This window comes from Sinocyclocheilus grahami, unplaced genomic scaffold (assembly GCF_001515645.1).
Source record: "Sinocyclocheilus grahami isolate Dianchi unplaced genomic scaffold, SAMN03320097.WGS_v1.1 scaffold37.1, whole genome shotgun sequence".
In the NCBI taxonomy this organism is placed as follows: domain Eukaryota; kingdom Metazoa; phylum Chordata; class Actinopteri; order Cypriniformes; family Cyprinidae; genus Sinocyclocheilus; species Sinocyclocheilus grahami.
The window spans coordinates 4,291,360-4,312,384 of NW_015505216.1; the positions used below are offsets into that span (position 1 = coordinate 4,291,360).

At 37.2% G+C, this 21,025-nt stretch overlaps 2 protein-coding genes across 2 annotated transcripts in view; one reads left to right on the forward strand and one right to left on the reverse strand.

The window, feature by feature from the left end:
* The first annotated feature begins 216 nt into the window (after window positions 1-216).
* On the forward strand, window positions 217-3,347 carry LOC107581793 (B9 domain-containing protein 1). The gene is given in 7 exon segments (XM_016267443.1): window positions 217-623; window positions 734-811; window positions 1,086-1,185; window positions 2,099-2,195; window positions 2,282-2,344; window positions 2,869-2,936; window positions 3,087-3,347. Coding segments are annotated over 7 exon segments (606 nt in total). The 5' UTR covers window positions 217-560; the 3' UTR covers window positions 3,224-3,347.
* Window positions 3,348-5,289: 1,942 nt separating this feature from the next.
* The window catches only part of LOC107581770 (epsin-2-like), a 33,740-nt gene continuing 18,004 nt past the window's right edge, over window positions 5,290-21,025 (reverse strand). The window contains exons 4-8 of the mRNA XM_016267420.1: window positions 11,723-11,824; window positions 10,054-10,180; window positions 5,861-6,028; window positions 5,635-5,724; window positions 5,290-5,546 (exon numbers count right to left, since the gene is read on the reverse strand). Coding sequence (XP_016122906.1) covers window positions 5,290-5,546; window positions 5,635-5,724; window positions 5,861-6,028; window positions 10,054-10,180; window positions 11,723-11,824 — 744 coding nt within the window. The remainder of the gene's footprint in view (window positions 5,547-5,634; window positions 5,725-5,860; window positions 6,029-10,053; window positions 10,181-11,722; window positions 11,825-21,025) is intronic.

The window sequence follows — 21,025 nt, forward strand, 5'->3', positions numbered from 1 at the left end:
AACGGCTGGGACAAACACCAGACGGGTGTTTGACCTGCACACTTTCACACAATAAATACATGGAAAGGTGTAGACATTTCGTATGCCTATATATTATTCGTGTGGAAAATAATAGTAAATATTGTGTCTTGTGCCCATAGTTTTGATTTGTAGTGAATCATGGACGTGTTTAATGTTTATTTATGCTCTGGCAATATAAACCCAAGGTTATTGTGCAAAGGCCAAAGCTTTTGGAAGCTTTTGTGTCTTGAGAGACCGCGAAAAACAAAGAGCCAATTTCCACACAGGAAAACCCGTTAAGTCTTCATCCACAAATCCGGAAAACCAAAAAAGTTCCAATGTCATGTCCACGACAGCCACCTAGCGGAGTAGCATTTTAAAAACGCATTTTTATTTCCGCCATTTGGGACCGTATTGCCTGCCGTACTGAAAGCGTCCGTAGCAGCTAGAGGGATGTTAACAACGGGAATGCATTCATTTGACATCTGAACTGATATTTCAGAGCAGCGAGGGTGGTTTGGTGGGATTTAAATGTTTTCCAGGGTGTTAATGGTGTGGACATGACCTCAAACAACCCAGCTGTTTTTCTTCTCATGGTTAATGGGCAAATCGAAGCAGCCGATGTAAGTTAAGATTGATTTTTAGAAGATGTGTTTAATGTAGTAAACGGTGTGCAAAGCCTGTTATTAAAGTGGGTTAATAGGATAACTCACATGTCGTATTTTGCCTAAAGTTCCCAGAATATGATGATCTTTACTGCAAGTATTGCTTTGTTTATGGACACGATTGAGCGCCCGCATCAGTGAGTGAAATCAACCTGCTTCACTTCCTTTTGTGTGTATATATATATATATATATATATATATATATATATATATATATATATATATATATATATATATTATATATATATATATATATATATATATATATATATATATATATATAATATGCAACGTGAATAGTAATATAATATTAATAGTATCTTTATCATTATTAAAGTTTGGGAGACGTGATATATAGGCTATAAGCTTTTGTATTGTCATATATTCCACAGTAGTAGTAAGTTTGTATCTTTTCCCCACAAGCTGAATTCTCAAATAACTTCTAAAGGTAGAGGATCTCAGAGTTTGGTGTGGAACTTCCCACTGGACATCACCTTCAAAAGCACCAGCCCATTTGACTAAGTGAACCACGTTTGATCAGTCAGAATCCATTGTATGGAGCTTCTGTGGGTCTTAAAGGCAACAAATGGTTTTAATTCACCCTTCCACAGTTTAAGGCCTTAAAAGTGTCTTTAAAAAGAGCAGAACATCTTAAATTCCTGAAGTTAAGGAATTAAATAATGCCTTTAGCACTGCAAAATGTAGTTTTTTTTTACCAATATACATATTTAATCGTCCTTAAATCAAAATACATTTATTTGAGATGCAAAATAAAGAGATATGAAGTCTTATTTTGTGAGAAATTGAACAAAGGGAATTGAGTTTATGATTTAACAAGAGCAAATGTCTGTCAATGGAAGATGAAAATTTGTTCTCCCTTTTAAGGAAGTTGTTTCTGAGTCCACTAGCCGATATTTGTTCTTGTTTTAAACCGTAATCTCGGTTCACAAGACTTCTTATCCTATGACATTTAGATTTTTAGAATCTTCAGACACTTAGCATTGGACAACAAGAGAGAAATACCCCGGAATAACATCAAAAACATTTTTGTAGCATGATCAGACGTTATTTCCATATTCTAGTGGCCAGGAGAAGAGCTATTCAAGCCAATTTTTGTCAAATGAATTGAGTAATGGAGATCTGCTGAAAGTTGTATTTTCAAGCTTTGACGTTTTGCTAAAACAACTTCTTGTGTGCTTCCTGGACATTTACATTCAGAGAACACTGACATACTGTGTTCCCTTCAATTTATTCCTTAAATTCATTTACTTGGTCTTAAAAAGGTAGCACAAACGTCTTAAATTTACCTTCATAAAACCTGCAGGAACCCTGATCTGATGAAGGATATATTATTCTGAAGATTGTAATGCAGCTTAATTATGTGCCCACTATTTCTAAGTATCCATCTATCTTTTTTTTTTTTCTTTCTTCAGGGCCCCAGATTGTGGTCAGTGTGTATGGCCCTGACACTTTTGGAAATGATGTTGCGAGAGGTTATGGAGCCATACACATCCCGTTTACACCTGGAAAGTGAGTTACTCGAAGTTTGTGTTGTCATAATACAAGCTTAACATCTGTGTAAAATGCAGAATTACATGTGAATGCTCTCTGTCCAGACACACCAAGCCCATTCCTATGTTCGTTCCTGAGTCTACATCAAGACTTCAGACGTTCACAAGGTTGTAACTAATTTCTCATAATTAATCCAATGTTACCTCATTCATTTGCATTCACATGTAGACACACAGTACGGCAGAATATTAAAGTTACCCAATTTATAATGCAGCAGCTTTGGGTTATGATCTGAATTGAATTTGCTGTTGCCCTTCCCTCTTGTTCTCAAGACTTAACTTGAACTACGTTTCAGTTAAATGTGCAACTTGTATGAACCTTTCAAATAAGACGGTACACTGTAACTTAAGAACATTTATTTTCATCAGACTCTATCCCCCGGTTTCACAGATGAGGCTTAAGCTAGTCCCAGACTAAAATACATGCTTGAGCTGTCTCAACTGAAAGTATCTAGCTCTGACATATCTTAAAATATGTCAGTGTCATGATGCAAACCTGTAATGTTTTCTTCTAAGGCATTTTTGTAAAAGTTGCTTAAATATCTTAATTTAACCAAGGCCTAGTCCTGGCTTAAGCTAAGCCTCGTTTGTGGAACCGGGCCTATATCTAACATGTTATATCTTGTACGCAGCTGGCTGATGGGAAGGCGTCCAGAATTCACAGATCCCAAGGTTGTTGCCCAAGGAGAGGGAAGAGATGGTAAACTTTTATTTAACCCTCGACTCAAAATTAAATAAGACATTTCAGTGGATGTTTATCACCTCAAGCCAAGGTGTAGGTCCTCAGAAATTGTTCTTCTGCAATCAAGTGTATTTGCAAGCCATAGCGGATGCAATTTTGTGTTTGCAGTTACGAGGGTGCGCTCACAAGGTTTTGTTACACTACAGTTCAACATTGTGACTAAAGACATGAAGAAACTGGGTTATGAAACTACATCAGAGCATTCAGCTGCTACAGGACTGACAAGAACATCTCAAAAGCTCTAATAACCACTTTCAGGATATTTTTGTAATCTTAGTCCGTTTTCAAGTCGCTTTCATTGTCACTTACATTAGCTATACAAATGTGATATTGCTTTATCAGCTTTGTATGTTTTTAAATAAACTGATCTTGTGCATTTATAGAAATTCATTTGCCTGTAATGTTTTCTTCTAAGGCATTTTTGTAAAAGTTGCTTAAATATCTTAATTTAACCAAGGCCTAGTCCTGGCTTAAGCTAAGCCTCGTTTGTGGAACCGGGCCTATATCTAACATGTTATATCTTGTACCCAGCTGGCTGATGGGAAGGCGTCCAGAATTCACAGATCCCAAGGTTGTTGCCCAAGGAGAGGGAAGAGATGGTAAACTTTTTTATTTAACCCTCGACTCAAAATTAAATAAGACATTTCAGTGGATGTTTATCACCTCAAGCCAAGGTGTAGGTCCTCAGAAATTGTTCTTCTGCAATCAAGTGTATTTGCAAGCCATAGCGGATGCAATTTTGTGTTTGCAGTTATGAGGGTGCGCTCACAAGGTTTTGTTACACTACAGTTCAACATTGTGACTAAAGACATGAAGAAACTGGGTTATGAAACTACATCAGAGCATTCAGCTGCTACAGGACTGACAAGAACATCTCAAAAGCTCTAATAACCACTTTCAGGATATTTTTGTAATCTTAGTCCGTTTTCAAGTCGCTTTCATAGTCACTTACATTAGCTATACAAATGTGATATTGCTTTATCAGCTTTGTGTTTTTAAATAAACTGATCTTGTGCATTTATAGAAATTAATTTGATTAATATTTGATTTGCATAATTTGAATTACGATTTTAATCTGCAAATTCCATCTTTGCCTATTTTAAACCTAGACACAACTATGATTAACCTTTGCCCAGGGTTTTTATATTGAACTAAAACTACAAAAACTTGTAGCAGTTAACTGAAATAAACGACTGATATGAAATGTTAAAAAAAAGTAAGCTTGTTTTATTTCAGCTAATTGCCATGGCAACATTTTTCACTTTAACTTGATACTAAAATAAAATGAAAAACTTTACAATTAAAAACAGAAAATAAAAAATAAAATTGAATTCAAAATATTAATATAAATCTAGGGCTGCAAAACGATTAAATCGCATTCGAAATAAAAGTTGATGTTTGCATACTGTGTATATTTATTATATATGTGTGTGTGTGTATATATATAAACATAAACATACATATACACACACACACATGTATATATTAAGGAAAAATATTAGGTACAATATTTATATATAATATAAATTATATACAAGTATAAATATATATATACACAAATATATATATATTTTTAAATACACACATTTGTAATATATATATATATATATATATATAAATATACACAGTACACACATAGTATGTGAACAAACTTATTTTGAATGAGATTCAGGATTAATCGTTTTGCAGCCCTAATAAAAACTACAACAGTATATTAATGTTGCTGAAATAACACTGGCTCTGGTGCCACAATAAGCTGTGATGTCGGTGTTTACTGACAGCATGAATAGGACAGATCAAAAGTCATTGATACAATTTATTTGTTTTACCACTGCAGCTACAGGTCCTTAATCAATCAATACCAACATATCAATGCATACAAACAGGTTGTGCAACATTACAACCACGCACATGCGTTGTTTACGTGCAGAGGTACTCTCGATAATGGCAGAAGACGTGATTTGGAGGAGAATTGTTGAGTGAAGTCGTTATTTTTGTTTTCTTTGTGCACAAAAAGTATTCTCTTAGCTTCATAAAATTGCGGTTGAACCCCTGATGTCACATGGACTATTTTATCAATGTCCTTACTACCTTTCTGGGTCTGGGAACATTTCAGCTGCATTGCTGTCTATGGAGGGTCAGAAAGCTCTCGGATTTCATCAAAAATATCTTCATTTGTGTTCCGAAGATGAACAAAGGTCTTAAGGGTTTGGAACAGCATGAGGGTGAGTAATTAATGACAGAATTTTCATTTTTGGGTGAACTATCCCTTTAAAATGATAAATGACCTTGCATTTTATAAAACTGAATTTCAAGACCCCTGTAAATGTTCAAGTGATCTCCTAGAAATATGTAATTGGTTAAGGTTACCTCCAGCGAGGAAGGGGTTGGAGACTGGAGCCTGCTGGGGAAGTTTGGTGACCAGAGAGTCTAGGTTGACAAGCGCGGCATTGGGACCCAGGAAAGACTCTGGAGTTTTTCTGGTTGGGCCACTCGGTACATCAAACAGATCAGAGCCTACAGACAAACTGGTCTGCGATGGCAAGGCAGAGCTTCCTCTACCATCACCTGTAAAATAAACATCACATCCTCATGTCATTCCCAAACAACAGACGGCACTTCTTTTAACTAGTAAACTGTAGTAGTCAGCTTTTACCTGTCACTGCTGAGTAGCGAAGACTGTCAAACTCAGAGAGGTCCTCCCTGGAAGTACCATTTGGTGTGGAGAAAAGATCAAAGCTACCCACTGAGGGATGACAGTTGGGATTAAAATTGAAGTAAGCTTTTAATTTTTAATATTCAAGAATGTAAAATAAGAGAACAGTCTTATTTCTCAATGTAACAAATACATTTTAACGTGAACTTCAGTTTTCAGAGCTCACCTGTGGCAGGGGCTTTGGGGCGGGTGGCAGGCATTGAGCTCCAGGGATCAGCAGCTGCAGGACCTGGGGTCGACCCCCAGGGGTCACTGCTTTCCAGAGGAGCAACTGAGGAAGAGGTACTGGGAAGACCCCAGGGATCCACAGGAGCAGCTGGCTTAGGGGCTGCACCTGGAAGATACACACAGATGTGTTAAGTAACACCATAGGTAACACTACAATGAAAAACCACTGCCACTCCCCTTACTCCGACTCTTATCAATACCTGAAAAATGCTTTTTTTAGAGCTAAGTTTTTAAAAACAAAATCAAACCCTAATGAGTTGCAATATAATGGAAGTAGCAGCAGATCTATTCTTCCATAATGTGAAAGCCAAATGAAACTGATTGAAAAAAAGAGAAAAAAAACAGTGCCTGAACATGTTTCTTTCTATCCATTGGTTGTTGACTGAATGGAAGCAGATCTGAATGAGAGCCTTAGGCTACGTTTACACTGCAAGTCTTAATGCACAGATCCGATCTTTTGACCATATCCGATTTTTTGGCACGTCTGTTTACATTCACTTTAGACACGACTGGTATCCGATATCTGTGTTTACATTAATTCCCACCCAAAAGGATTGTCTGCAGTGATCGCTTTACTATGCACATGGTAGACCCTCGGGTTTTAAATGGCCGTGCTTTTAAAATTATTTATATAATTCACGTCGAATGGCCATTATTATTTGCCAGCATGGACAACGGCTGTCATGGATGTTTTGCAGCACAAAATCTGACTGAACAGCTAAAGACCGGAAAATAACGGTAATTTTAATTTGTTAGACTAATTTATCTACAGCTCGTTAGAGGTAGAATTATTTAGTGAAATAAAGATGATATTTATTGAAATGAATTCGAATTAAGGAGAGAGAGAGAGAACGAACGAACGAACGAATGCATGCACCCACGTGCGAGCGATTGTGAAGCATTGCAAACAAGCTTGTCGGTTTAATTACAAAAACTGCTAAGTTATCACCTCATTGCTGAGAAATATGTAGCTTTTAGCTGTAATATTTTAAAAATTCACGGGGCGGGGGTTGAAAACCAGGTCCTGAATGTGCAATTTCTTACCTATAAAAAGTTTCCATCTTAATAAAATGCGAGCACATACAGCACGCCGGCATTAAAACGCCATTAAAAATCTTTATGAGCAAACGTGTCGCCCTCACATTGGGAGTTCTGTGGAGAATCGGATGTGTGTGTTTAGACGTAGGTCGGACGTCCAGATATCAGACGTGTATCCGATTAAAATCCACATTTGGAAGTGGCTCAGATTGGATGAAAAAAAAATTTGATCTCATGCGGGTTTTTGTGTTTACACGTGCGCAACAAATTCCGATCTGTGTCAGATGTGAGCGAAAGATCAGACTTTTTGTGCCAGTGTAAACGCAGCCTTAGTCTGCCATGACAAGATGGAGTTATGACATTTTGATTTAAAATGACAATGTTATAAAAATAAAAAAATGCACAGATGAATCACTCACAAGATGCATTGAACTAGACAATTTTAAGCACAACACAATTAAGAGCATACTGATATAAATGAGAAGGCCACAGAATTATGGTAAGGAGCATGACATTTCCTGACCAGGCGCCGAGTGGAGCCAATCACAACACACACAGGGCCAGCTAACCAATCACAACACACACAGGGCCAGCTAACCAATCACAGCACACACTGGCCCAGCTAACCAATCACAACACACACAGGGCCAGCTAACCAATCACAGCACACGCTGGGCCAGTGTGTTGGCCCAGCTAACCAATCACAGCACACACTGGCCCAGCTAACCAATCACAGCACATTTCGTATTTCAGAAGGCGGGCCTTCATTTGATACAGGAACTATTCGAGCCGTTCAGACTGGGGAGAGAGGTGTTGTAATGTAAAATATGTGAAAAATGTGTTTTTCGAACAACCTAGTATGAGAGCCTGTTCTAGTACACCTCCAAAACAAAATCAAGACTTTGTAAAAGAGCATAATAGAACCCATTTAATATTTAACTTCCTTAGAACAGAAACCAAACGGATTAAACCTGTACAAACTACAATATGACAGGAACTCAGGAAGAGAAAAAGAACTATTTGGAGACCACACTCAAATTCTTTAAAAAGTTTAAAGGGGTCATATGACGTTGCTAAAAATAACATTAGTTTGTGTATTTGGTGTAATGAAATGTGTTTATGCGGTTTAAGGTAAAAAAAAAAACACATTTTCCACATACTAGACATTATTGTTTCTCCTCTATGCCCCGCCTTTCTGAAACGCGTTGATTTTTACAAAGCTCATCGGTCTGAAAAGCGAGGTGTGCTCTGATTGGCCAGCTATCCAGCGCATTGTGATTACGCCCCTTACCATATTGTGATGATGCCCTGTCCCTGTGGTTGAAATGTTCTGGAACAGTGTTGTAAATACAACTTAACCACTGATTTCTAGTTGTGTCCTCTTTTGGAAGACCAAACAAAGTAGTTTTGCTTTCACAACGAAACACAGCGTCACACACGGAGGCCTAGAGTGAACGGCGGCCGGCGGATTCGACGAAGGAGCGGCCTGCGGGCTTGCGGCAACCACATGTGACAACCCCGGGCTGGACTCCGCGTCGTCCACGGTGAAAGCCGATCCGGCGATCCACAGCGCGAAGTTGATGTATTTCTTCAGCGACCAGCACGGATCAGCTCTAGGCATGACGAAGCGGATATCGTCCTCTTTTGGAAGGCCAAACAAAGTAGTTTCACTTTCACAACGAAGCACACAGTGCCTTCACGACATGGCGGCGGCAACAACAATACTACAGCGAGAATAAAAGTTACGCCTTCTTTCTTTGCGTGAACATTTGGGCGGTGTTATGCAAATCTTCCCACATCGTGACGTAGACATGTGGGGCCGTGTTAGAACGAGCCGTTTTAGGTAGGCGTGGTTGACTCTTAACTTTTATAAAGATTATCTCTTTGGATTTGAGACTTTAGTCTTTGCAACTTTACAGATCTTCTTTATGCACCAAGAGCTTGTAACACTTCAAAGAGAAAGGAAAAATTGAAATCGCATCATATGACCCCTTTAAGATGAATCACATATACCACAAAAATATGAGATCAATCCATTATTTTAAATCTACTGGCAATCCTAAAATTATATTAAAAACAGTAGCAACAACAACAGAAATTCTATTTTACAAATGAGTGTGACAGGCAAGTACAAGTAAAATGGGAATAAAGGTTATTGAATATACAGTGAAACTTGTGTTCGAATTGGCAGTATTTACTGTTTCCACTTCAAGAGGACATGCACACTTGCCTCAGTGCTTCTGACTTTAGTCCGGCTTAAACTTAAAAGAACTAGGCTGTTGGAAGAGGAACCCTTTACAGGCTCAGCGCTCTCTCAACCAGTGCAGATCTGAATACTGAGTCTCTTTGTTTTGTTCACACTGGAATGCACAACTACCAGCCTAACTACATTACTGAGCTGCCACGAAGAGCTACAGGCCCAAACGACATTATGAAATAGAGCCTGAGGGGGAAGGGGGGGCTCTAAAAGAAAAGTGGGCTTTTGGTAAACAGGTGGTCCTCACATTCTGACCAATAATTTTTTTTTATTTGATCAAATTTGATTCAAATCTGCCTTAAATTGTAACAATAAAGCTAGTATCTATTATGCAAATGGTCCTGGTGAGATAAGTGCTCTTCTTTTTTTTTTTTTAGTACAAAGACTAATGTGATCAGCACAGCAGGAAGCTGATACAAACTGTTGTCAATGTGCTATTATTAGCCACAGCCAAATGTGATCTTGTATGTGAAGGGTGTTTACTTGAGAAACTAGCTAGTGTTTGTGTGTCTGCCTTCAAGATAATAAAACTAAAAATAGTGTCTGTTTTTAGATATATATTCCTCATCCAATTTGACAGAATTTATTAAACATCACAATATTTGTTTTCTCCAAAATGGTTTAAAAGGGTGATTTTTTTTCCTCCTGACGAATCATTCAATCCATTTCACTGCTGCCAAGCAGATGTTTAAATGTAAAAATTAATTAACACAAGACCAAGACGGACAAGTCTATCGACACACTACATAATTGCCAACCAAAAGTGCTTTATAACCATCGTGATATTTACAATTTAACTGATACTGTTAAACCCAAGTTTGTGTGTGTCTGTTTACCATAGGACTGCCAGGGGTCTGAGGCGGGGCCTGCTGCTGCAGCTCCTGCTCCCCAAGGGTCCGATGTTTGATCGGCAGGGCCCTTGGGAACCGTGTCCATCAAATTCATCAGAGAAGACTGTGGAGGCTACACACACACACACACACAACATATGAGATTAGCGCCCAAAGATATATCTCACCATCCAAAGCAATCACATCAGCTTTAGTGAATAAGAACTTGGAAGCTGATCTGAACATAAATACTTACATTATGAGTAAACAAGTCCGCAAGCAAAGAAAGGGAAAAAGTACATTGACGAGATTAATGAAATGGCTTTAGTGGTGACATTATTTAGCTTATAGTAGTATAAACACAAAAACTGGTAGTATAGTTTAGGATTACACAGTAATCAGAATTTAGGTAACTGAACATTTTCAGGTAATATACATTTGGAAAGTTGACGTACTGTGGAGTGACAGCTTATACCCCATCTAAAAACATTTTTAAAAGAATTGCCAATTTGGAATTGCTTTTATGAGCTCAATAATTGAGACTACATGGAATATTTGAACTTAATATATTTGTCACACCACATGACCATCTGATAAAAACTAATTGCAAAAAATAAAGGCGAAAAGGTGACAATTTCACAGCCCCTAAAAATACACTACTGTTAAAATATGTGGGCTCAGTAATACTCTTTTATAGAAATGAATACTTATTCAACAAGGAAGTATTAATCAAATTAATTGATCAAATGTGATAGTAAAAACATTCTTAAGGTTACAAAAGTTTTATATTTCAAATAAATGCTGTTTTAAACTTTTTATTCAAGTGCATCAAAGTTTCCACAAAAATATTAAGCAGCACAACTGTTTTCAACATTGCTAATAATATAAAATATGTCTTAAGCATCGAATCATCATATCAGAATGATTTCTGAAGGATCATGTGACACTGAAGACTGGACTTATGGCTAATGAATGTTCAGCTTTGCATCAGAGGAATAAATTACATTTGAAAATATATTTAAATAGAAAACATTACATTTTAATAATTTAATGTACATACACATACAATTGTAATATCTCACAATATTACTGTTCTTACTGTATTTTTGATCAAATAAATTGAGCATAAGAGATACAAATCTTATTGACCCCAAACTTTGTAGCAGTGGTGTATTTACATATTCATAAATTTTAAACTCAATTTTAAACTCAAAATATTGACTGAAAAACTGTCTGCTCTACTTCTGTACAAAATTCTGTACAAAAGAGAGTTCTCTACTCTTATGTTAGTTAGCATCATTAAATTAGCCATTTGTCTTTTGAAGATTTCAATATGATGCATAACATGTACAGTAACAGTTCCTATACTGTACTTTCACAGGGTTGTGAAGCTTGACAGCCCCCGATCACTATATGCTTTTGATATTTGAAATAGCGCAGAATGAACATTCAGGTAAAATGTCTTTGTTCTACAGAAGAACGAATATCATACATGTTTAGAATGACATACGGATGATCAAATGATGACCATTTTAATTTCTGGGTGAACTGTCCCTTTAATAAATGAACATGCAGGAGGTAAGGGATGTGTAAACCTTCTGCAGAGTTTTGTGTGGCCACAGATTCAGTTCAGGCCTGCTGATGATTAGTTGAAGCGCTTCGAGGCTGCACCTACCTCTTTCTTCTTCTTGGCTATTTTCCCTGCGTTGGAGTCTTTGCGACTTTCATCCAGAGCCATCTGGAGCCGTAGGTCATCCCCACGACGCATCCTATCCTCCTGAACAACCACACACAGACACAAAAGAATTCATGTTATATCACACACACATTATGGAGTACGTGCCGCCTGCTGAATCACACCGTGAACCTGCCGCCCTGCGTCCTATGACGATACAGCCCTGTTGTTGTGATTCACGATGATTCAGCATCAAAATTCAGTTACTGAGGCATGTAAAAAATCTGAAGATTACACAATTACACATTGGAGCAAAGACTCAGAATTGTGTTATCAAACCAAGAGACACACCCGACACACCGTTTCCTCAACGGATCTATTTCAAAGGGCAGAGTAGACAGGAAGGAAGCTAGAAATGTAAAATGTCAGTGGGAAGCAACCGAGGATAGGCTGTAATCTAGTCCCTATGTTAATTCGGTGGTAATTTTAAGTAACTTTGTATTTGGTTAGCCATATTCACAGCAATTAAAGCGAGAACAGAGATCAGCTGTAGGGTTCGACTTACAAATCAACACACTTGAGCAATTATTTTAATAAAATGTTGTTTCAATAAACACTCCAAGTGAAAATCTTCCAAAACTGGAAATTATCAGCAATCAAACATGGGTTAAATGAGACTGTAGTGCAAGCAAAGCCCCTATAAAAGAAAGCCATTTCACTTAATCAGTGAACATTTCTAATGTTGCTACATGCAGGACATTTTAGTGCAGGGCTGAAACATGAAAGATTTATGCAAGAGGCAAAGAGGACAGAGAAAGCAGAAAAAGCTGAGATGAGTGATGCTCTTTTACCGTTTCACCATAAGCCTCATTATATCAACGGTTAGAATGCTACGGTTCCCATAACCTCATAATGATCACAAATCTGGGACATCTGACTGTCTCATACAATGAAGCTCGCAGGAGCTCACAGAATGAATCACAATCCCTATGATAGACTCCTGACAGCTATACACTGAGAGGCAGGTTTAAGAGGGCTAATAGCGATACACAGAAATGTAGTAAGTCCCTACTATGCACCTCCCTTTCAGACAAGCCCCTCCTCAACAGCACTAACATGGCTGCTTTTTTTCCATTTGTAAATTAATCCCAGATGTCCAAGCGCACACACAGTTCCTTCTAGTGGTTCAACGGATCACAAATCTCAGATCGGTTCGGATCATATTACGGTTTTCGAGCCAAGGATCGGATTGTTTTTTTCGGATCACTTCAGCAAGAAAAAAAAAACTATGTAACTTTGCTTTCCATAAGTACGATACCACAGCAAAAACTCTAAGCCTAAGAAAGTTCAAACATTATTAAAGAGACAAGTAAACAGCCAGTAAAAATAAGAACAAATAGGCTACACAAATTACAAGCATAGATAAATGCAACAGAACAATGTTACAAATAAGGTCGGAAGTATTCAGATTCAGAAATGTAATAAGTGTAAAATAAAACTGCATAGTGTTCACTGTATATATATAAAAAAATAAAAAAAGATTAATCTTTGTCAAAAATGTGTTTTGTGGTTTGATGAGCATAATGACAGCAGCAGGTATTATTAGGCTGCTGCCCCTTTAAGATACACATCCAATTTCTTTCTCAGCTGTTCTCGTTCACTTAAGACACAACAGACTGCATTTGCCACAATGATTGTCGAGATCAGTATTTTGACAATTTTATGTGTATATGCGTCTGTTCAAAGGCAAGGCGTGAATGAGATATGAAAGATGGTTCAGTTCGGTGTTTGTGCGCAGTCAAACACGCCTCTCTGCGTGTGCGAGCTTCATGTTTGTGCGGCTGTGGTAGAAAACAGCGCGCGAGTAACGAATCGAGTTCCATTTCGCCTTTTTCTTTCGCTAGAATGGCTTAAAATCACTTGCGTGTGTAAACACCTACAATTGATAAACTTTCACTCTATTATGGTTAAATTTTGCAATTAATCTGCGGATCACATGCATGCCCAACCGTGGGGCTTGGTCTGTACGAATAACGGGTCAACTACGATCCGTTTAACCACTAGTTCCTTCACATTATTCTTAGAGCAGCGAGCCCCAAACATATTCAGAGACTTCAGGAACATTATATTTCCTACTGTATCAGCTGCCCCACTTCATCACTTTTATAAAACATGTAAGATGCGGTTTTAAATCCCACCGAGACAGTTGTGTGGTTGTATGGCTTCCACACTAATTTGTAAGCTTCCCAAACAATATCCTGTTGCTGGTCTGGCCCCATGTTGCAAGAAAAGGACAACTAGTTAAATCTGTGTAACATGTAATTGGAAACGAGCCAGCAGAAGGTCATATTTCCCATTTCTTGATTCCATGCCAATTTGAAATATAAGTACAGTGAAAGTGGCTTTCATGTGATGCAAATAGCCCTCAGCTTGCAATTAGAAATGAAACATTTTCCTAGAAACAGAGTAACCGTATCACCATTGACTAATTATACAGTGACCCGGTTAGTATGTGTAAAAGATGCCTGAGAGGCACACAGTAAGGTAAATCTGCATCTGGTAAGTCCACATACAAATGTGTTCATTCCTGAATCAGCTGTTCAAAGCTGTAACTATAAATAAATAAGTAAATCTAATTTTAGGCACCTTACTCTAACAATTTCCATTCCTGTGTCAGAAATATTTTTCCACATTTGATGTAGTAAATGAATATTTGATTATATTCACTGTGGCTAGATCTTTGCTAATAGGGAACCATTAGAGCAAGTCATTCTCTGAAATTGCTTGCTGATTGTCTGGGTGGTGGAACAATCCGGTTTTAACTATGGAGTGATGTTCATGCATATTAGGGCAAATTAAAAACAAGGCGAGAAAACAACCAGGATTAATAACTGAAATAATTCAGCAAAACCAGTCAATCAGACACAGCAAATGGAACCGTATGATTTGGCTAAAATAAAATCACAAACCAACAAATGCAGAGATGATGCACTGTTTTATATTAAAATCTTCTCCAAATATTAAGACTTGGAAAAACGGATGGCCTGAATAGGCCTCACACCATGATGTATGTTTGTAGGCCAAAACTTTGAAATTAATTAGCATTTTAGCACTTCTGGTTACATCACCCAAAAGTCAGTGGGTTACTTGAATGGGTTTTTGGTTAAATGCCTGAAATAAGTTCTGTGGTTAACATAAGCTCAAGATATTTTCATGTTTTCTTTTACAGTATACTATACACAAGTACTACCTCTGGTGACTCTTTTGAATCTTTCATATGTCTTGAAAAAGGCTGTTGCAAACGAGTGGCTAAATAGGTCTACAGAAATTGTCAGGGACAATAAATGTAATCTCGTCAAACGGGCAAACTCATATATTAGTTTTGGGGCGATATGGTCACTTTTCAAATCGTCATATCGCCAGCCCGTAAGATCGCCGACACACGATATTATCATACTTGTGTGCGTGGGTGGGGGCAAGAGAGAGACTGTACTTATCATAGGCTATTTCATAACTATGTGGCGTTTTAAACTATGAAAGCACCAATAATCGAAATAATATACTTTCAAACATACTGAAACTAACATGTTAAATATAATTTTTTTTTTAAAAACAGCTATTTCATATATATTCGGATACAACAGTCATACATCGCTATAAGGACCGCATGTCCTGTGACAAGTTTGCCGCATCAGAGCAAGAAAGTTATCAGTCTAAAAGGTCTGCAGTCAATGTTGAAAATCAAAAGTAGATTTATTTTAAAGACTAACAGTTTAACACTAAATATTGAACATAAACGAACAAGTTAAATATAAAGTATTTAAAACAGGTAAGTTAATATATTTGGAGTAAAGTTAAATTGCACGGATACATCAGTCATACAGCGCTCAGGACCGTGCGCCCCATGATGAGCCCGACACACCGCCACAGAAACAAGACTGAGATGCGTTCTAACATAACTGTGGCATTAAACTCAGTTAGTGAGGGCTCGGTTAAAATATTGCACATATATCGGCCGTTCAGATTACTTGTAAAAATGCAATGAAATACCTTATATCAGCAGACGATGTACATCTGTGTTTGTTGTTGGAGACTCCTTCACCGGCTACAAGCTCTAATCCTCATTTGCGCGAGCGTGAAATGTGGTGCTGAAGTGAAATAGCGGGGCAATTTGATAATAGCCAGATTATAATAGGCTGCCTAAAAATAATAATAATAATAATAAATTTAATACATTTATAGGAGAACAAGGCTAGTGTTTCGACCGATATATCGCCAAGGCCGATATATCGGCCGATATTTAGCATTTTTCAAATGTCGGCATCGGCCGATAAGTTTGTGTTTGGCCGATGCGTTCGCGGCGGGACTTTTATTTTGATAGCGCACACAGTGCTCACATTCTCCCTCATGTTCACCGTCGTCGTTAACAGTTCTGTCTAATATGGACAGAAGACTGTCTAATAATCAGATAGAAATGTTAAACAAAGGAATTAAAATGTATACAAATGTATTATATAGATTGCTTTTATATTATTAGTAATAGAAAGGCAAACATTATAATACTTTCTCGTTTGCCGTCAGCATTCAGCAAATATGCATTTACATAATTTAAACAAATCTTTGAATGGCTAATGAAAATTTAATTTCACAAACCTTGCAAACTTAGTCGAATCCAGTTGTGAGATCTTGTGAAGTGTGCATGTGACCTGTATGATCGCGTGTTCTCTGCTTGACTTTCGGACTGTGCAAATTGAATGCTTTAAACATTAAATTTGTGATATCAATTTATGCTGCGCTTTATGCAATTGCCCACTGTCACTGTCATTTCACTGTGTGCTGTATGTAAAATGAGCGTTACCTTGGCTTTATTTGAAAAAATATGATTCCCAATGCACACAAACGTCCCAGAATACGGAGTGCTGTTAGTAACAGTTTACTTCCTTTTTAATCACATTTTTATTAAATATTTATGAAAAATACTTTGTCATATAAAGTATAAGTATGTTTATTTTACAAATTAATTTTTTAATCAATTTTCAAATGATTTAAAATTTCTTAAATATTAACTAAAATAAATACAATTATATACAGAAGCACTGCAGTTGCGTGTGATCTGTTGAATCCTTCTTACACTATCCTCGGATAAACTCTAACGCCGGTGCATTGCCATTGCGACTTACCTATGAGGAGTTCACAGCTGAGCGGGCATTTCACTCGTTGTCGTCAGCGTTACATTTGCATAGACCGTACTACTGGAATTTGTGATTGGTTGACAGCAAATTTCAAATATTAAATGGAATGATAAAATAACGTAATTAACCCGTTAATGGGCATTTCAAATTTGCGATTCTGTTCGGAACTATAAAATTTGATTTAGTTTCTGTTCCTGTCAAAATTTAGTTTGTTTCCGGTTTCATTCCTTGAACCGTTTCAGAGCCCTGTAGGAGAATGAGCCTAATATCATCTTGACTATCGACAAAGACATCTGCTATCGTCGATATCTCTGACTATCGTCGATACACGATACTGTCGTCTATCGGCACAACCCTATCATATATAGCACTCTATAAAAGCTCTCTTTAAAGGATTAGTTCACTCATTAAATTTAAATTTACTCACCCCAATGTCAACCAAGATGTTCATGTCTTTCTTTCTTCAGTCGAAAAGAAATTACGTTTTTGAGGAAAACATTCCAGGATTTTTCTCTAAAAAATATACTATATATATTAGGGGTGCAACGGTTCAACTTACTCACGGTTCGGTTTGTATCACGGTTTTAGAGTCACTGTTTCGGTACGTGCTATGTTTAGGGAAAAAACTATATTGTCAAATAAAAATAAAGAAAATAGATTGGTTGACAGCAAATTTCAAATATTAAATGGAATGATAAAATAACGTCATTAACCTGTTAATGGCCATTTCAAATTTGCGATTCTGTTCGGAACTATAAAATTTGATTTAGTTTCTGTTCCTCTCAAAATTTAGTTTGTTTCCGGTTTCGTTCCTTGAACCGTTTCAGAGCCCTGTAGGAGAATGAGCCTAATATCATCTTGACTATCGACAAAGACATCTGCTATCGTCGATATCTCTGACTATCGTCGATACTTAGTACACATACAGGTCGCGAACGTTGTTTAAGCGACATACACCGGTATTGCGGTATTTTAAAAATTCACATCATAACAAAAATAAACACCGGTATTCGGTATGAACCGGTATACCGCCCAGCACTACTAGGATACTCACCAAGATGGGCATTTTGACAATTTTTGTATGAATTTGTCCATTCAAACACAGTACTTAACAGAGAGCTTAATATTTGCGCACATTCTGAGACGTGGGTTCATGCGGTTCGGATGAGCGACCACACAGATCTTCTCACTGCGTGCGTGAGTTCACGTCTTCTAGCTCTTTAATATTTAAACTGGCAAGGCTTAAATGAGTTTAGTTTAAACACAGATAGCCATGTGTGCTGTTCAGGTCTCACCTGCACTATCAACATGTGATGACGGCATAAATGACAGTTATTCCAGCATAAAGCACTCGCATTGATTAAAGAGTTCCTTGTTTGTCCACATATTGTTTTTTTTTGCTCTCATTGCTCTTGTTGTAATGTATTGGGAAGCCAGAATTTGTATCCATCAACAGAAACATACATTAGCCGAACTCTAACAAACCATATTACAGATGCATTGTCAGATTTAAGTTGAACCGCGGTCCTAGAGTTTGCCGAACCATGTGTGGAGAACGGCATGGTCCGATTCTTTACCGAGAACCGTTGCACCCCTAATATATATACATTTATATATATACACATATATATACATACATACATATATATACATATATACATACACATATACATATATATATATATATATATATATATATATATACAGTGGTAAATGGTGACTGATAATGTATTTATGTCGTGCCAGATGAGGCTTGCACAGCCCGAGTGAGTGTGTGAGAGAGACAGCACACACAAAGAAACTCACAGAAATGTATAGATGCATACTGCGGTAGAAAAAAAAAAAAAAGAGAGATTTACAAAATATGATTTAAGCAACATTAAACGGCCATGATGTTTCCCCGAATATTAATATCGACACGATTGCAATGTGACACTGATTTTATACAATAGTATTTCAATAAACAAGTTAAAATAAAGAGACTTAGATTTTAGACAAAATATTGACTGTTTTTGCTCAATTTTGCTGATGAAAATAGTTCCGATCAAAGCCACAGCAGAACTGTTTTGTGTTTCCGAGCAACACACAGTGGTGTTTCATTACTGAATGAATCCACGTTTTTGAACGAATCGAGTGAGTCAATGATTCAGTGGCCCATTCGTAAAGACAGTCACATGCCTTGTTTCTGAATAAATCAGCCATTTGATTGAATCGGTTGAATGAATGAATAAATGACTCACTCATTAAAACAGACATTTTCCGCCACCTACTGGTGTTTAGTCATATTTAAAAGTATCATTGCATTTTTTTCAACATTTATTTTTATGTTTAGAAAAATATGTAAAACATTAATCTTATAAAATTATTTATGCATTTTAAATTTTGCAGTGTAAATACATTTATGGCACCTCAGCTTCATCAAAAAGTCTGTGTAGATGCATCTAATGCCACTTCAGATGCAGCTTCTGTTTCCTCAGCAGTGGAAAGATAGAGTTTGTTAATACTAATTCCATTTGAATGGTAACAACTCTACAGTTTCTTATTATTCTAACTGAATTAATTGAAACAAAGTAAGAATTTGATGTGAAAGAAGACCCATTTAATAAGGTTAGGGGAAAACAGTGACCATTTATAAACATAGTGGGAAATGACATCTGTTTTGTTACATACAGCAACTCATTTTAAGTTAACTATTTCTTTCTCTTTCCAGTCACAGAGCACTTTATTTTGAGAGTTGTTTAAGTGAGAGAAAATCTGTAACTTAGTCCAGATTGGGGAAATTGTAATGTTTAATAATTTTATGTAAATCATTTTTTTAATTTGCATAGATTTTTGTTTGTATATGCTGTCAATTATAGTTTTTAGAAAGAAAATCGGAATCGGCAAAAATCAGTATCGGCAGGTCACACTTCCAAAAAAATCGGAAATCGGAATCGGCCAAGAAAATTGCAATCGGTGCATCTCTAGTTGGAAAGATCACACGTGACGTGAATGTATACGTGAAATGTATTTCGCTAGGAAAAAAACATGGCCTTTCCAGCATGATTACGTAATGTGTGAAGTCATGAATGCACATCGCAGAGCTAGTTCAACAGGAGCATGTGTGGTTAAAGCGAATAAAATCTTTTTTTTTTTTTTTAAAGAAAATGACCAATCATTTCACTAGATAAGACCCTTGTGACTCTGGGATCGTGTAGAGCCCTTTGAAGCTGCATTTAAACCACAATTTGGACCCTTCAACCCCTTGGTCCCTGTTGAAGTCCACTTGATGGAGAAAAATCCTGGAATGTTTTCCTCAAACTTAATTTCTTTTCGACTGAAGAAAGAAAATCATGAACATCGTGGATGACATGGGGGTGAGTAAATTATCAGGAAATTTTAATTCTGGAGTGAGCTGATCCTTTAATGTACATCTGTGCTTCTAGGTAGCCCTGCCCAACATTAGAACTCATTGATCCAAAATCCTTCTCATAAACGTACATTAAGCATCACAATAATCAATCATATAATTAGCTGTAGATGTGTCAGCATTTTAGGGTTGCATTGAGTGACATGATGTACCTGCTCGGCGGCCTCTCGGCTCATGGCAAGGGCCAGTTGCAACTGTAGCTCCTCTTCTCCACTCGTCTGAGGTCTGGCTTGCTCCAACTCTGAAGATGCATTGGGAGATGTGGCTAAAAACAAACAAACAAAACACACATACGATGACATTATCATTCAAGCACTGCACTGCTACCACACCCGGCTGGGTTATCTTAAGTCAGGGCACGGGTGAGCCAACATTACACATTAAAATGACTGTTGAGCGGGTTTTATCAGTTACTCATACACCACGACACAAGAACACCACAAAATGTTCTTGCTATGGCTCTTATCAATCACTTAACATCTGTCACCAAATGACTAAGTTGTTGTTTAAAAAGGCAAAAGTGAATACTGAATGAACATTCATGAAAGTGTTGCACGTGCCAGGCCAGAATGAAGCAGCCAAACTGGGTAAATCACAACGGCCTACTGATTATAAGCTTGTTGCTAAACCAGCGGACAAGAGTACTTCAATACTGATTGGATTAGGCCAAGCCATGTGTTTAGAAAACACAAGTATCTCTAG